At 43.2% G+C, this 17831-nt stretch overlaps 1 protein-coding gene across 5 annotated transcripts in view; it reads left to right on the top strand.

Annotated features, from left to right (window-relative positions):
- immp1l (inner mitochondrial membrane peptidase subunit 1) overlaps positions 1-17831 on the top strand; it is a 126371-nt gene that overhangs the window by 3600 nt on the left and 104940 nt on the right. For 2 of the 5 annotated variants that reach the window (XM_078220924.1, XM_078220928.1), the window contains exon 2: positions 5034-5078. The exons of 2 other annotated variants lie outside the window; for them this stretch is intronic. Coding sequence is in view for 1 of the 3 variants with exons in the window: in XM_078220928.1 (XP_078077054.1) it covers positions 5037-5078 (42 nt within the window). In the remaining 2 variants the exon portion in view is untranslated. Of the gene's footprint in view, positions 1-5033; positions 5083-17831 lie in introns of all 5 variants that reach the window. One more of the 5 variants, XM_078220925.1, reaches the window with a different exon arrangement.

Genomic DNA, 17831 nt, shown 5'->3' with positions numbered 1-17831 from the left:
GTTTTCGTTGGAGCAGAGAAGAGCAGAGAGGGGTGACCTGATTGAGGTGTTCAAGGTAATGAGGGGCATAGATAGGTGGATAGGGAGCAGCTGTACCCCTTAGTTGAAGGGTCAGTTATGAGGAGACACAAAGTTAAAAGTGAGGGGTGGGAGGTTTAGGGGGGATTTGAGGAAAAACCTTTTTACTCAGAGGGTGATGATGATCTGGAATGCACTGCCTGGGAGGGTGGTGGAGGCGGGATGCTTCACATCCATTAAAAAGTACCTGGATGAGTACTTGACTATGGGCCAAGTGCTGGCAAGTGGGATTAGGCAGGCAGGTCAGGGTATTTCATGTGTCGGTGCAGACTCGATGGGCCGAAGGGCCTCTTCTGCACAGTAGTATTCTGTGATATATGGCTCAGTGCCAAGTTTTGCTTTATAATGCTCATGTGAAGTGCCTTGGGATGTTTTAGTACATTAAAGGATCTACATAAGTTGTTGTATAGGTTGGACATGTATTTAAATATGATTGAAATAAGAACAGAAAATACTGGAAACACATTGCAGGCCCAGCAGCATCTGGGAAGCGACAAATAGAATTAATCCTTCAGACCGGTGACCTTCCATCAGTATTCCGATTGGGTGGCATTAATTGCAAGCCATTTTAATTGTTGGGCTTATGCAGCATATATACCAAGCCCAGTTAAACTGATAGAACTGTGCAGCAGAGATTGCAAATCCTTTTTGTTGCAGGTAGAGTTGTATTTATTTTAAGAGCTACCTCTATCAGTCACATTATATATACTTTGAGTTTAATTAATCCAAGAGCAGCATTCTTTATTCCAATTTGTTAATTTAGTTTAAAGTTTGTTTTTATATTAAAAGATACACACGGTACGGTACGGCACGGTAGCACAGTGGTTAGCACTGCTGCTTCACAGCTCCAGGGACCTGGGTTCGAATCCCGGCTCGGGTCGCTGTCTGTGTGGAGTTTGCACATTCTCCCTGTGTCTGCGTGGGTTTCCTCCGGGTGCTCCGGTTTCCTCCCACAGTCCAAAGATGTGCGGGCTAGGTTGATTGGCCATTCCAAATTGCCCGTTAGTGTCCCGGGATGCATAGGTTTGAGAGGTTAGTGGGTAAATATGTAGGGATATGTGGATAGGGCCTGGGTGGGTTTGTGGTTGGTGCAGACTCGATGGGCCGAATGGCCTCTTTCTGCACTGTAGGATTCTATGATTCTATGATTCTATGAACCTGCTGAAAATAGCCCAGTGTAAAACTTAAGTTTAAGAATATATTTCAAAGACTACGGGGATGAAATTCCATGTTTCTGGTTGCACAAACGGGCAATAGTGAATTAATACTTTGTTTCACACGCCAGTCAATTCCATCTTACAGTGAGGTTAATAGAATTTTTGTTAACTAATGTATTTTTATACAACTGGAGTATGTTACTTGTGATTGCGATTGAATTTATTGCATTGGCTACTTTTGTGCATCTTTTACTATTTTGAAATGAACTACATAAAAATTATAAGGAAGTATTAGATTCCTAGAATCTTACAGCATGTAAGAAAGTCTATCATCTGCCATTCTTGTATTGGCCCTTTGAAAGAGCTGTCTCAATTTAGACCCATGCTTCAGATTTTTGTTCTACACTCTGCAAATTAGCTGTCTTCAAGTGCAATCCCAGTTACCTTTTGAAAGTGCAATCTTTCATGTAGTGTGTTTCAGATCACAACAATCTTCTGCTGAGTGAAATAGTTTCTCCTCATTTCCACTCCAGTTCTTTACCAATTATTAAATTTGTGATCTCTGGTTGCTGACTTATTACAGTAAGAAGTTTAACAACACCAGGTTAAAGTCCAACAGGTTTATTTGGTAGCAAAAGCAGGTAGCAAATACCTCTATTAGGCATTCCCTGAATTTGCTCTGCAGTAAGGAGAACAATCTCAGTTTCTCCAATTTCTCCATATAACTGAAATCTGTAATTCCTGATGAATCTTCTCTTTACTCTCTCTTAGACCTTGACATCCTTCCTAAAGTCTGCTGTCCAGAATTGTACACAATATTCTAGCTGAAGCCTAACATTCATTCATATAGATTTAGCTTGTTTTCGTATTCAATGCCCTTTTTGTAAAGCCAGTTATCCCATGGACATTCTCTGCAATCCTTCGAGGATTTCTAAATGCACTCTCCAGATCGCTTTCGTCTTACAACCCCCATAAAACAGTACCATTTAGAATATACTGCCTCTCTGTACAATTTCTCTAAACGTGTTTCACATTTATCTGCATTTAATTGTGTCTGCCCATTTGACCCATGTCCTGTGACCTATGAACTCCTGAAGTCTGCTACGATCCTGCTAATTATTTATTATGTTGTCAACTTTTACAAACTTCAGCAATTGCCTAAGTCCAGGACAACTACATATAACAAGAAAAGCAACTGTATCAACACTGAACCCATAGGGATCTCACTGAATGCTTCTTTCCAGGCAGAAGAATCCCTTAGCCAACTACTTGATTGGATTTTGAAATGTCACCAGTCTAATTGACACCTCTTGCTTTCTGTAGTCTTCTGACTAGGCTATGCAGCTGCCTCTGGAGGCAGACATCCTGAGACTAGTTCCATAAAAGCGTCTCACAGAAATGGACTAAAAAGGAACAGTTGCCCTTGTATTTGCAACATGGTGTCAGATAGTCACAAAAAATAAATTTTTGAACACTACAAAAGGAGCAGAGAAGACAGAGAACCCAGGACACTGGTTCAAAATCGGCAAGAAAGGTTGCAAGTGAGACAACTCAGAAAGATGCACAGAAAACTAAAAAACTTCCAAAAAGCTACTAAAAGACGAGGACAAAAGACAAACACTCATGAGGTGCAAGAAAAATGATTGGCTGTGTGGGAAAAAGGACAAAGCAAACAGACAGAGGCTGCAGATAAATTACTGAGTGAGTTAAATGGCTGCAGTCAATTTTCCAATGCCATCTCTGGTCCAAATGAAGAACGATAAGTGGCAAAACTGAGATTGCAACAGGCTTAATAAACAAGCCTGAACCAATAAGAGTAGCCATACTGTTACCAGGATGACCGCAGAGGGAAAGCATCAAGTGAACAAAAAGTGTCAGGTAGACATGGGTGTGTCATAGAACTTTACAGATCTGTGTGAAGCAGCTCAACATGGCAATCAAAAGTAAGATTGGGGCTATATGATGGCACAAGACTCATACCAAGAGAACAAATTATTCCGACAACCCAATGCAATGGCAGGAAGAAAGATCTTGAATTCCAGATCATAGCTGGGATGCAATGGCTATTTATCTCAGCTGAAGAAAGTCTGAAGCTTAGGGTGGTAACTCTGAACATGCCAACACAGGGCAACAAAAGACCCCAGAGAGAGGGGAAATAAAAGACTCAAGAGAAAGGGAGACAATATTCAAGTGAACCACAAGATGCTTGCTCACCACATCAGTGTATATGGCCTCTTCATTAGAAGCTTCTAAAATATTGTTCTTGATATCTTCATTTTATATTTAATGCCCTACATTAGGATATTGGCAATAGCCAGCATGTTATGACAACATTCAAAATGCACAGTTTTCATAAACTTTTGTTATGGAATTTGTTTTAAAATATACATCATTTTTATATCACATGAGAACTGAAATAAAAACCATTCTATTTCCTCTATATTTTATTTTCTCTTTATGTTTGCCAAAAATGTTGTCTGTAGTTTATTTTCACTACATGTTACAAAGGAAAGATGAAATACCTTTCAAAAGTAACTGACATTAAAATACATGTTTTGGAGTGGAGTACATGCTTCGTACCAGGATTGTTTGAAAAATACTTGAGCTTTTGGATGCCTTTTAAACCGTAAGATTGATAAAATATTCCCCACCTGGCTGTATTAGTGCAACTGCACCAACACCCAAGCAGCCAAACACTATTCAAGGCAAAGTAGTCCACATGATCAACAGCCCAACTGCCACCTTAAATATCCACACTCTCCACACCTTGTGCACTGTGACCACAATGTGTACCATTTACAGGATGCAGTGCAGCAACTCGCCAGTACTTCTTTGACAGCTCTTCCAAGATCCATGACCTTCACTATCTCAAAGAGCAAAGGCATCAGGCGCATGGAAACATCATCACCCCCAAGTTCCAAACCATACATCATCTTTCATTGGTCATTTATCATCATTCCTTCGTTGTCGCTGGGCCAAAATTCTGAAATTTCTCTCCCTCCCCCACCATAACAGCATTGGTGGAGCACTTTCACCACATGGACTGCAGCAGTTCAAATAGACGGCTAACAAAAACTTAAGAGAATAAATCCATCTTGTCAATTACATCCACATCCTGAGAATGAATATTTTGTTTAAATATGCACATTCCATCTCTGTCGTGGCACCTTTGTGAGAGATAAGTGCATTAAGGGTGTGTCTTGAGACATTTTATTGCATTAAAACACTATATAAATATAAATTATATAGCTGATCATCCAATTCAATAGCCTGATCCCATCTTCCCCTGCCTCCCCTATCCTATGATCCCCTTCACCTCAAGTGCTATATCTAACTGTCTCAATGTTGTGGCCTCAACTACTTTCTGTGGTAGTGAATTCCAAAGGCTGACCACTCTCTTGGTGAAGAAATTTCTTCTCATCTCTGCCCTAAATGGTCCTAAACGGTTTACGTTCTGGTAATTATTACCAGTGAAAGCTGTATTATTACTTGTTCCTTTGAATTTTTATTGAATAAAAGTTTGTTTTGGGAATAATTTTGTGCTCACAGTGATGCATTTGCAACAGAGACCTCAACTATGTTATCACCTCAGAAGGTATTGCCTATGGCGATTACCCTTTGAGAATGGATGAATTGTCTTTCCAGTACCTGGTGTATTGAGTTTCTTTTTTATGTAATAAAAATTGCAACTGAAATATCTGTAGTTATGAGAATACTGCAGAGGTTTACTGCTATAATTCAAAAATATGTCATATTAAAAATATAAATGCATGTAATTTGTTTTAATCTTGTCATTAGCCAATGAATCTCAGAAACGTCAAACAACTGGGAAATACGGGAGTGGTAAGTAAGTTGAATATGCCATTATTTAAGATTAACTATTTCTGTTGCCAATTGTTACTGTTTTTTAGATTGGAACATGGGATAAGAAAGAATATTGGTAGGTAGCAGTTCTGAAACCAAAAATCACACTTGGATTTTCTCAAACTTAAAATATTTCAAATTCGAGCATGAATATAAATTATAGTTAATAGCAGATGTGGGGCAGAGATTTTGCTTTGGGGGCAAGCAGAAACATGCAAATACATTTTAAATTTCCCCTGATTAGGCTATTAAAGTTACTATAAGCTTCACTTCGACAGTCACAAGTGTAAAATTTTCAATATTCAAGTGCATTCAGACAGGTAATAGAACAAATTGTTTATTTTCTTATTTCCATTTAAAAATTATTCCTTGATGTGTGTAGAAGTGGTAGCTTAGTGCAATTCTATTAATAAAACTAAAGATGGGTTTGTCATAAAAAATAAACAATTTTAATAGGTGTCCAGTCCTCCATAGGCGAGTAGCCTAATGTTAAATCATTGAAAGTGACTTTGAAGATTACACTAAAACCATTTAACAGTTTCATTTTGGCGCACTAGTTGGTTTCTTAGTCTTTTTTGTTTGGTATGAAAAGCTTATTAAAATTTGCCGATTGGTGCTTGTGCAGCTAAGAAAATTAGTGCAATTTGAAGAGCCTTCTGGAATCAGTATAATCAGCTGGAAATTTGGAATTTCAACCAGGGTGTTGTGGGGGTTGGAGGGCGTAGGGGGCATTAATTGAAACTTGAAATCTTAATGAGTGTAAAAGATTGTGAAAGCATGAACATTAGTAGTTTTGGGTGTAACTCGTATTTAAAATTTGCCGATCTTTGGTACTGGTCTGGATGATTTTTCTTGGATTACACTAATATTGCTAGTAGAAACAAATAGAAACTCCACCCTCACATTCATCCTCTCAGACATATCCATTAATATATTGCACTGCATCATGTGTACCATGGCTTTCTAGCACGTCAAATTTCAGAAGTAGCACTTCATCACAAGCATGCATTCTTTTTCACTCTTCTACCTGATTGAGCTAAACTCATATTCATAAATCAGCAGTAACTTACAAAGTGAAAGGTAGGCACCAGTTGCTGAGCAGGAATGAAAGCTACCAATCAGATACAAAGAGATGGAAACTACGAATACACAATTAGCAATGAGTAGACAGCTATTAATAAAACAGCAAGACACAGAAGAAGAATAAATGAAGTCAGTCAAAATATTTTTGAAAATTCTGTCAAATGTAAGTAACATGAAGATGTACTATTTCAAATAAGGTTTGTAACATAATAAACATATTAAACAATTCCTAAATAAATTAGTAAACATGTTGTCTATTTTATATTTGAAATGCCTGCATAAACACTTCCCTTTAGTTTTCCCCAAGTCCTTGAATAAAGAGGCTCAATCAAATAGCAGACTCAGAATGCATTAGTGTCACTTTCTGCCTATCATTGGGGACTGCAATGCCCAAAATATATCTGTGTCGACGTATGTCACCTTGTTGGATTAGAATACATAGAATGCAATTAAAGCTGCCACTTTCTCCTCAGTGTAATACAGTACTGGAAGGGTGCATATAAACTCATGCTTGAAAGGTGTATATAAACTACAAGTATCTCTGAAAGCCCAGTCATAGGGCTGAATTGTACAAGATGCCAGATTCCCATGCCCTTCCAGCTAAAATGTCATTGAGGGGAACATTATCTGCCCCACAGCTATTTTTAACTGCCAATTGGCCTTTAATAGATTTGAGGAGGGTCTTCCGCTTTTCTGGCTCAGGAATTCTTACCTCAGAGGCTGGTATCTTTCTAGAATCTCAGGGCAGTGATTGCAGTGTTAGTTTGGAATTTGGGCATGTGTATGGCAGTCTCAATGGGTGCCATGATGGCAGGCGGTGGGTGGGCAGGTGCAGGGGTTTGTGAGGTCACTTGGAGTTTTGCAACCTTTTGAGTGGTGGGGGTGGGAATGTAAAACCTTGCCCATCAGCAGTACATGCATGGGAACCACTAGGCATGACGCTTAACATGGGTCTCTCCTGCCACAATATAATTCCAGTGGATTAATTAATTGCTCATTTAAGGGCCTTAACTAACCCACTGGCAGCCGGGCCGCCTGACACAACCCCTGGTAAAATTGTGGTGGTTGAATGAGCCATCATTCAACCCTGTCGTCAGAGGAGCATAAAATCCAGCCCACGATGTCAAAAAGTCTGGTGATTTCAATACACGTTCCAATTTTTTGGATAAGCAAAACAGTGGCCGGGATTTCTGCTCTCACTTTTTCCAGACAGGTTTGTCGGCAAGATCAGAAAATCTCGCACAAAGCCTAAATCACACTTTATGTCAGTGGGAAAGTTTGCCATGATCGTCACTTCCATCCAGCAATGGTGGGCCGTGTTTCCCACCATGCAACACCATTTCAATACATTAATATCTACAATCGGACCTAAATTGAAAAATCACCCCCCCCGCCTCACCTATTCTAAAATGCACCCATGGCAGCTTGACGTGACATCACAACCACTTCTGCTTTCAAACGCTGTGCACCAGACCGGGATGGGAAAGAGTTGAGGAGACGAGGGGTGATGGAGGAGTTGGGGATTATTGGGGGCACAGTGGGGAGGAATCAGGGGCACCAGGGGAAAAAATCACGAGCACCGGGGGAACCAACAGGGCAAAGACTCTTGGCCAGAAGAGTGAAGACAGCCAAGTGTTAAAATCAGGTTTATTACTGACAAGGGCAAATCTAATGGTGAGAAATGTCACTAAGAACATTCTGTTGCAACTGAGATTATTCAGCTATAATTTAATTGGCATGGCTGAATTCTGACTGCTCACCCAATTATGCCCACTAAATCACCACTGATGTGTATGTGAATGCTGCTGATTGCTGCCTAAAAGTTAACCCTTGGCGCGCTGACCTCCAGATTCAGTGACTGCTCTGGCCTCCCTGCACCATTGTCTGTCTGGGAATTATCTTGGACAGTTAGCAAGGGCACAGTGCCTGAGGAGAACACTCTGAACCATAACCTGTGTTTTGACAGGCACCTGAAATGAGAGCTGAGGATGCAGTAGGATGGCTAAAGCTGTGGCCATTTGGTCAAGTTATGTGGGGCGAGGGTGGTGTGGGGTTTTGCCCATTTAGGGAGTGACTGAAGGACTGGCCAGCACATAAGTCACTGGCTGTCGAGACACAGCTCCCAAAGCTGATTGGGCAAACAGTGCACCCTAGGTGACAAATGGCGTCAAGACTCTCTTTCATTTTACAGTGATTTGAGCAAGGAAGAGATGGAGCCTGTAGAACTGGCAATCATTCTTCTGGCTCATAAGGAGGAGAGAATATGTCAACGGAGATACCTGGCTCTCCAGAGGAATGAGCAAAACCCTGAGGAGGAAGAGGTGGCAGGGCTTGCTCCACAGTTGGAGGAGGTACTACAGAGAGTGATCATCAGAGACGCCTTCCTAGACCTGGGATGCACAGACAGCATCTGACACTCCCACAAATGAGTGAGAACCAGTGTCACTGAAGACTTCGCCTGTCAAGGGAACTGGTTGTTCTCTCATGCACCCTTCTGCAGGTTTTGGCGCCATGGGGACACGGAGGGCATTCATTGCCTGTTGCATTGGAAGTCAAAGCCGCCTTCAACTTTTACGTAACTGGCTCCTTTCAGGGCTCCACAGATGACCTTTGTGGGATTTCACAAGCCTCCGCACACAAGTGCATCCAGGAGGTGAAAGTCTTCTTGAGGGCACGCACCTTTGTTAAATTTGACCAGGACCAGGCAAACCAAGATGTAAGATCCTTGGGATTTGCACAGATGTCTGGCTTTCCACAGGTGCAGGGTGCCATTGACTGCACACATGTGGCTCCTAGATCCCCAGGAGATCATGGAGTGCAGTTTGTGAACGGCAAGCATTTCCACTCCCTACGTGTTCAGCTGATCTTCGATCACACAAAGCAAATATCCAAGTGTATGCTCGGTTCCCTGGGAGTGTGCACTACTTGTACATCCTGAACTGCCTTCCAATCCTTGGCATCTTTGAGGGCACATAGTGGCTGCAAGGTTGGCTTCTCGGCAACAAGGGATATGCACCGAGGATGTGGCTGATGATGCCTGTGTGGAGGTCACAGAGTGCAGCTGAGACTACATACAATGAGGCTCATGCTGCTGCTCATACTTCTGTGGAGCAGACCATTGGCATGCTTAAGATGAGGTTCCGGCGCCTGGACTGGCCTGGTGGACCCCTGCAGTACAGTTCACAGAGGGTGTCACGCATTGTGGTCATCTGCTGCGCCCTGCACAACCTGGCACTTCAAAGGAGAAGAACTGCCTGAGGAGGAAATGGAAGAGTGGCACCTTTCCATAGATGAGGAGGATGTTGAGGTGGATGAAGAAGAGGAGGTCTTGGAGCGAGAGGATGTCGACCTGAGGCAGTGGCAATGATCAGAAGGGGCAGACGAGTTTGGGATGTGCTCATTATGGCCTGATTCACAGAGGGTTATGAGGACATCCCATCAATTTCATTCCACCTATGAGCATTGCTCTCTCATCTGACTACAGGCAGTGCACACCCTTAATGACAAAGTTAAAGTTGATTTTATTAGTCACAAGTAGGCTTACATCAACACTGCAATGAAGTTACTGTGAAAATCCCCCAGTTGCCACACTCCAGCATCTGTTCGGGTACACTGAGGGAGAATTTAGCATGGCCAATGCACCTAACCAGCACATCTTTGGACTGTGGGAGGAAACCGAAGCACCCGGAGGAAACCCACACAGACATGGGGAGAATGTGCAGACTCCGCACAGACAGTGACCCAAGCTGGGAATTGAACCCAGGGCCCTGGAGTTGTGAAACAGCAGTGCTAACCATTGTGCCATCGTGCTACCCTAAGGCTCAAGTCATGGGGAGCGAATGGTTGCCCATTGTCCCTACATTGTAGGAGGATGATGATGACTTGCACTGGGACAGTGCGTAGATCCTCAAAGAGCTACTGTGAATGTTTGACTCCTGTCTGGCTGATGGCAGCTTGTTTACTCTCAATGACCAGGATCATATTGTGGCGAGGTCGCACCAAACGTTTCACATCTCTTGATCTAAGTCATCCTTGAGGTTCAGTGTCACTGTGGGCTGAGGCTAATGGAATATGGGGGCAAGCAGCAGTGCAAAATGTGCAGAGAGCGCACATTGACAATAATTGGGAAAGTGACGGTGGCCTGTGCATTGTGCGAGACATCCTCATTCCTTACGCGAAACTGATATGTGAGGGGATGCTAGCAATCTTTTGGCAACCTTGCACATAGCATATGGAGGAAGCTTTGGACTGAGCACAGGAATCGGGTTTTCTGGTCAGTACTACAGGGAACATCTCGTGAGAACATGGAGCCATAGAAAGGATGCAATAAGTGAGAGTTTATTTACAGAAGTACATGTTATCTTCAAGTGGTTAACACTTGTGCCCAGGATGTACAATTCTGCTGGAGTGGAGGTCGTCAAAGGAAGAAGGGATGGAGATGGGTGGCACATTCCTGAAATCACCTCGGTGGATGGTCCTGGCCTGTGTACCAGCTGACTCTCCTCCCTAAGGGTGCCCAAGGGCCCCTGACTTTCTGCTTGGGATAGAGAGACCGCTGGAGTGAGCTTAAGAAGCCCAGCTGTCCTCTGGCATTGGCACTTGTTGATCCCCTCAATTACCTATACCATGGAGTGCATGTCCTGCACCGTGGAGTGCAGGACAAAAGTCTTGCACCGTCTCCACAGCGGCCGCCACTCTCTTGTTGGGATGTCAACACTATCTCCTCGGACTGAAGGTAACAGAAGGAATGTTGCTGACATCCCTTCCTGATGTTGCTGACTTTGCCTTTGGAGTTCCAACAACTGAGGCATGACCGAGTCCAGAGACACCTCATTTGACTGGGCCTCAGGAGATTCCTGGCCTCCAGCTACCCTGCGAGTGCTGGCACCATGGGATGTTCTTGCCTCTGCCTGCAGTCTGAAAGACTGGAGTGCTCACTAGTTTGTGACCCCGAGGTTTCTCTTAAAATTAGGTCCTAATGAGGTGTGTCTCTCTGTGCAGTTGGAGGGTGTTGGTGAAAGCTTGTGACAGCCAGGTTAGAGGCACAGGTTATCTGAGCAGGAGAGTTGTTAGGCTGGAGGATGTCAAAAAGGCAGGAATGGGAAAGTTACTTAAACATAAGAACAGGAATTTTAAATTGTTGCCAGTGGCATTGGAGGACTAGAAAGGAGAACAATGTGATGAAGGAGTGGTGCTTGATGTAGGATAGCATACTGGCAACAGAGTCCCGGATGAGCTGAAGTTTGTGGAAGGGAGAGTGTCAGGCTGCTGACCACAAGAGCATTAGGGTAGTGAAGTTAGGAGGTGATCACAGCTTTCACTGGCATTTGTTTCAGTTGGTTGGCCACATGTGGATGAGGTTTCAGGCTCAGGTCGTCAAAGTTGTAAACGCTCTACTAAGGGGCCAGAATGGGCACTGGGATAAAGACCATTGGTATGGTTCCTGTTCTGTCCAAGACCGCAAAAAACTAGAAGGGTCGTGAATGAAGTCCAGTCCATCACGCAAACCAACCACCCAACCATTGATTCTGTCTACACTTCCCGCTGCCTCGGAAAAGCAGCCAGCATAATTAAGGAGCCCACGCACCGCAGACATGTTTAAGAAATATTCTACACACCTGTATCTCCTACTGAAGTGGATAAACTTACACTAATCCTCATTATTTTACTTCGGCCATGTTCTTCCACACTCACTAAGCCTGTACAAATCACCAGGAAGCCTCTTTGCATCACCCTCACAAACACACATTCCTACATTACGACTCTCACCAATTTTTACAGATGCACCATAGAAAGCATCCTTTCCGGATGTATCACAGCTTGGTATGGTTCCTGCTCTGATCAAGACTGCAAGAAACTACAAAAGGTTGTGAACGTAGCTCAGTCCATCACACAAACCAACCTCCCATCCATTGACTCCATCTGCACTTCCCACTGCCTTGTAAAAGCAGCCAGCATAATCAGGGATCCCACGCACCCCAGACATAACCTCTTCCACCACCTTCTGTCGGGAAAAAGATACAAAAGTCTGAGGATGAGTACCAACCGACCCAAGAACAGCTTCTTCCCTACTGCCATCAGACTTTTGAATAGACCTACCTAGTATTAAGTTGATCTTTCTCTACACCCTAGCTGTGACTGTAACAATACATTCTGCACTCTCTCTTTTCCTTCTCAGGTATGCTTTGTCTGTATAGCGTGCAAGAAAACAATACTTTTCATTGTATACTAATACACATGACAATAATACATCAAATCAAAAATTTTCCTACAAATCTCATTGAGCAATGCCACACAAGAGCTATTGATTATATATTCAAATGTTGTTTAGTAGCCAGTCCCTATTTATGTGCTTGTTTTTGCCATACTTTTATCATAATGCTTTTGGATGAGCCATTAAATTAAAGTCTCATTTGCTGCAGTGGTTCATGTTAATGAGAATAGTTGCATAAGAATGTTACTGGATTAGTAATCTAGAGGCCTGGATTAACGATGCAGAGACGTGAGTTCAAATCCCTGGACAACGGGGGAATTTACACTCAGTCAATGAAATAAATCTGGAATTAAAAGGCTAAGATCTGGAAGGGTAATCATGAAACTACTGGATTATCGTGGAAACCTACCTGATTCACACAAGGCCTTCACAGATGTAAATCTGCCTTCATCCAGTCTCCAGACTTACAGTAGAAGTGAGATTTTTAACTGCCGTTTGGAATGGTCACTCATTTGTTTCAAATCGGTGGAAGAAACAGTAAGATTAAAACTGGTAGGAGAACCTGGCATCACCAGTAACTTGAGTTTAAATGCCTTTAACATAAGAAAACATCCCAAAACACTTCATAGGAGCATTATAAAGCAGATTAGAACATGGAGCAATGTAGGAAATATTGGTTCAGAGAATTAAAGGTTTGGTCAAAGAGAGAGGTTTTAAGTGGCATCTTAAATGAGGCAAGTAAGGCGGAGGGGTGAAGGGAGGGTATTCTAGAGATTAGGGCCGAGGGCAATTGAATAGCACTGCCAACTTTGATTAAGCCTGGAGGCTTTATCACAGGACTTGCTCCCATGCTTTAGCCATTTTTCACCCAACACATCCATCCTTGTGGTGCACTGGATTCCTATGCCAATTGGAAAATAAAAAGATTGGAAAGTTGACTGTCAGCCAAACAGCCTTTTCTTTCAATTTCTTTTGTATCTAGTCGAGAGAAATGTGCAAGGAAAATAGGCACACAAACAATGTTTTTAATGTCCCAGTGATTTTCCTCCAGGAATGTTTACAGCAGTGTCCTGCAGCTTGATCTTCAATTCGTGGAGACTCCAGGCCAAATCTGGAGGCTTGGCAACCTTACAACTGAAGAACCCAGTCACCAATGGTGGAGCAATTAAGATTGGGGATGCTCACGAGGCCAGAAGTATATGAGCAGAGATGTCTCTGGTGGTTTTAAGGGTAAAGGAGATGACACCAGACACCTGATACCAGAGATGAGGGGTGTTGATTATGAGGAGAGACTGAGCAGATTGGGTTTGTATTCATTAGAATTTAGAAGGCTGAGGGGGGATCTTATAGAGACATATAAGATAATGAAGGGGCTGGATAGGGTAGAGATGGAGAGATTCTTTCCACTTAGAAAGAAAACTAGAACCAGAGGGCATAGCCTCAAAATAAAGGGGGGTCAGTTTAGGACAGAGTTGAGGAGGAACTTCTTCTCTCAGAGGGTGGTGAATCTCTGGAATTCTCTGCCCACTGAAGTGGTGGAGGCTACCTCGTTGAATATGTTTAAATTAAGGATAGATGGATTCCTGATCGGTAAGGGAATTAGGGGTTATGGGGATCAGGCGGGTAAGTGGAACTAATCCACTTCAGGTCAGCCATGATCTTATTGAATGGCGGGGCAGGATCGAGGGGCTAGATGGCCTACTGCTCCTATTTCTTATGTTCTTATGTCAGAGATGAAAAGTATGAGACGCCGGAGGGATTTGAAACAAGGATAAGAATTTTAAACTCAAAATGTTGTTTAATCGGAGCCATTGTAGGTTAGCAAATGCAGAGGAGCGAGGCTAACAGGAGAGGTGCGAGATAAGACACAGGCAGAAGAGATTTGATTCAACTTGAATTTATCCTCTGCAAAATGCAGGAGGGCAGCCAGGATAGCATTGGAACAGTCAAGTCTAAAGGTAACAAAGACATGAATGGCAGTTTCAGCAGCAGTTGAGCTGAAGCATGGCCAGAGTCAGGCAGAGGTGGAAATAGGTGCTGTCAGAGATGGCATTAATATGTGGGAGATGGTGGTATGGTGGTAATGTCACTGGACTAGTAATTCAGAGGCCCAGACTAATGTTTCGGGGAAATGGGTTCAAAAGCTAGTCTTGAAACTACCACCAATGGTTAAAAAAAAACCCCATCATGTTCACTGAAGTTCTTTATGGAAATCTGCCACCATTGTCTTGTCTGGCCTACATGTGACTTCAGACCCACAACAATGTGGTTTACAATGTGTCTATTTAAGGCTGAGATACATGGATTTTTGATCAGTAAGAGAATCAAGGGTTATGGGGAAAGCACAGTAAGAAGTCTCACAACACCTTCTTACTGTGCTTACTCCAGTCCAACGCCGGCATCTCCACATCATGACTACTATGGGGAAAGGGCAGGGAAGTGGACAGTCTCCTCAATATGTAATTGGAGGAAACTTCTGCTCATCCAGCACTGGATGTTGGAAAAGTGATCTTCAGTACTAAACATAACAAAGGCACACCCAACCCAGTCAGCCCTGCAAAGTTATCCTCACTAGCATCTTTGCAAAATTGAGAGAGTTACATCACAAACTAAGCAAGCAGCAGCTTACAGACACTGCTATGTTTCCTAAATTACAACAGTGACAACACCGCAAATGGTACTTCATTAGCAGTAAAACACTTTGAGACATCCAGTGGTTGTGAGAGGCGCATTTTAATGCAAATATTTCTTCCTTTCTAGTCACATTCACCAAATTAGATCTTTGAACCAATGTCACTGAGTCCTCCAGCACCATCGTTGGGTATGTAATTTTCCACACGTATATTGGGGAAGGATTGGCCTTGGGAGTACTCAACATTGATTCTGGACCTCATGAAGTCTCATGGTCCCAGGTCAAACATGGGCATGGAAGATTCCTCCTGATTAGCACTTAGCACATTCCCTCAGCTGAAGAATCAGAATTCCCATGTTGATCACCATTTCAAAGAAGCACTGAGGATAGCAAGAACACAGAATGTACGCTGGTTGGGGGGGACTGGATGACCATCACCAAGAGTGGTTTGGTAGCACCATTATTGACCAAGCTGCCTGAGTCTTGAAGGACGTATCTGCCAGACTGAGCCTGCAGCAGGTGCTGAGGGAACTAATGAGGGAAAAATCTATTTCTTTTAAACTCGACCAATCTACCTGGCGCTGATGCATCTATCCATGACAGTAATAATAGGAGTGATCAAAGTCCCGCCTTCATACTGATGCGCCTATTGTGTTATGTAGCAAGACTATTGTGCAAAATGGAATAGATTCAGAACAGATCAAGCATGAAAAACTGGGCAGCCATGAGGAACTGTGGACCATCAGCAACAGCTGGCTGTATTCAACCATAATCTGCAACCTCATGACCCCCCCCCCCCCCATGTTCATCAAGCCAGAAGATCACCCTTGTTAGAATAAGGAATGTAGACGAGCATGTCAGGAGCAGCACCAGGCATACCTAAAAATGAGGTGCCAACTAGTGAAGCTATAACATAGGACTACACGCATGTGAAACAGTGTCTGCTGTAGACCGAACAAAGTGATCTTATGGCCAATAGATCAGATCAAAGCTTTGCGGTCCTCCCACAGTTGTAAATGTGGTGGTCAATTTAATGGGAAAAGGAGGGTCCATGAATATTCTCATTTTCAATTATGGCAGAGCCCAGGACAAGTGCAACAGACCAGGCTGAAGTGTTTGCATCCATCTTTGGTTGGAAGTGCTGAATGGATAATCCATCTTGACTTCCAGAGATCTCCACTGTCGCAGATGTCAGTCTTCAACCAATCGATTCAATTGACAATGATACGAAGAAAGAGCTGAGTGCACATCTGGCTGATAATAGAATCAGAGAATAATACAGCACAGAAACAGGCCCTTTGGTCCAATTGGTCCATGTCGACCATGGTGCCCTCCCAGTAGTCCCAATTGTCCACTTTGGACCCACATCCCTCTAATCCTTTCCCATCCATGCACTTATCCAAATGCTTTTCAAATGTTGCTATTGAACCTGCCTCAACTACTTTCTTTGGCAACTCATTCCATATACGCACCACCCTCAGCATGAAGAAGTTAATGGTGGCGGACAATTAAATAGCTCACCGGAGGAGGAAGCTGCACAAAAATATTCATCCTCAATGCTGGGGGAACCTAGCACAAGTGCAAAATACAAGGCTAAAGCATTTGCAGCAATTTTCAGCCATAAGTGACGAGTGCATGATCCATCTCAGCCTTTTCCTGAGGTCTCCAGCATCACAGATGTCAGTCTTCAGCCACTTTGATTCACGCCACCTGTTATCAAAAAGCAGCTGGATACAGCAAAGGCTGTGGGCTCTGACAACATCCTGCCTGTAGAGTTGACGATTTATACTCCAGAATTAACTAAGCTTCGAACCAAACTCTTCCAGTACAGCTACAGCACTGGCATCTACCTGACAATGTGGAAAATTGCCCAGGTATGTCTTGTTCACAAAATGCAGGAAAAATAGAGTCTGACCAACTAATGCCCCATCGGTCTACTCTTTATCATTGGCAGTTGATGGTGACCATCATGTGGTACTTCCTCTGCAGTAACGAGCTCACTGTTACTCAGTTTGGATTGCATTCAGCTCCAGACCACACTACCGTGTTAATAGAAACATGGACCAAAGAACTGAATTTCAGAGGTGAGATGACTGCTTCTTGACGTCAATGTAGCATTTTACTGAGGAGATGTCAAGCAACCCTCATAAAGTTAAAGACAATAGGAATCAGGGGAAACTGCACTGGCTGGAATCAGACCGAGTACAAAGGAAGATGATTGTCGGAGGCAAATGATCAAAGCTCAAGGACATTGTTACATGAGTTGCTTGAGGCAGCGTTGTAGGCCCAACCATCTTCAACTGCTACATCAATGAACATCCTTTTAACATAAGGTCAGAACTGGGAATATGTTCTGATGCAATAAGCATTGGACAATATTCAGACTTGGGCTGATAAAGAGCAAGTAATGATTACGCTCTAGAAATAGCAGTTAATGATTATCTCCCACTGGGAGAATCTAACCACTCTGCCCTGCTGTTCAGTGGCATTGCAGTCACTGAATGCCCCAAAGTCCATGTCCTAAGGGTCACCATTGTTCAGAAGCTTTTCAGGTCCAAAGCTGGGATATTGTGTCGCAAGTATTTTCCCTCTGGACTTTTCAAAGCCTCACCTCCAAAGCACAAATCAAGTGTGTGATTCACCAGCCTGGATGAGTATAGCTTCATCGAGAAGTTTGACACCATCCGGAATAAAACAACCCATCAGTGGTATTCCACCCTCCAGCTTAAACATTCACTCTCTCCAGCACCAGTGCACATGACTGCAATGTATATCATCTACAAGATGCAATGCTGTAACTCTC

Source organism: Mustelus asterias, chromosome 9 (genome assembly GCF_964213995.1).
Source record: "Mustelus asterias chromosome 9, sMusAst1.hap1.1, whole genome shotgun sequence".
NCBI lineage: Eukaryota > Metazoa > Chordata > Chondrichthyes > Carcharhiniformes > Triakidae > Mustelus > Mustelus asterias.
This window is presented reverse-complemented; position numbering and strand designations above follow the sequence as displayed.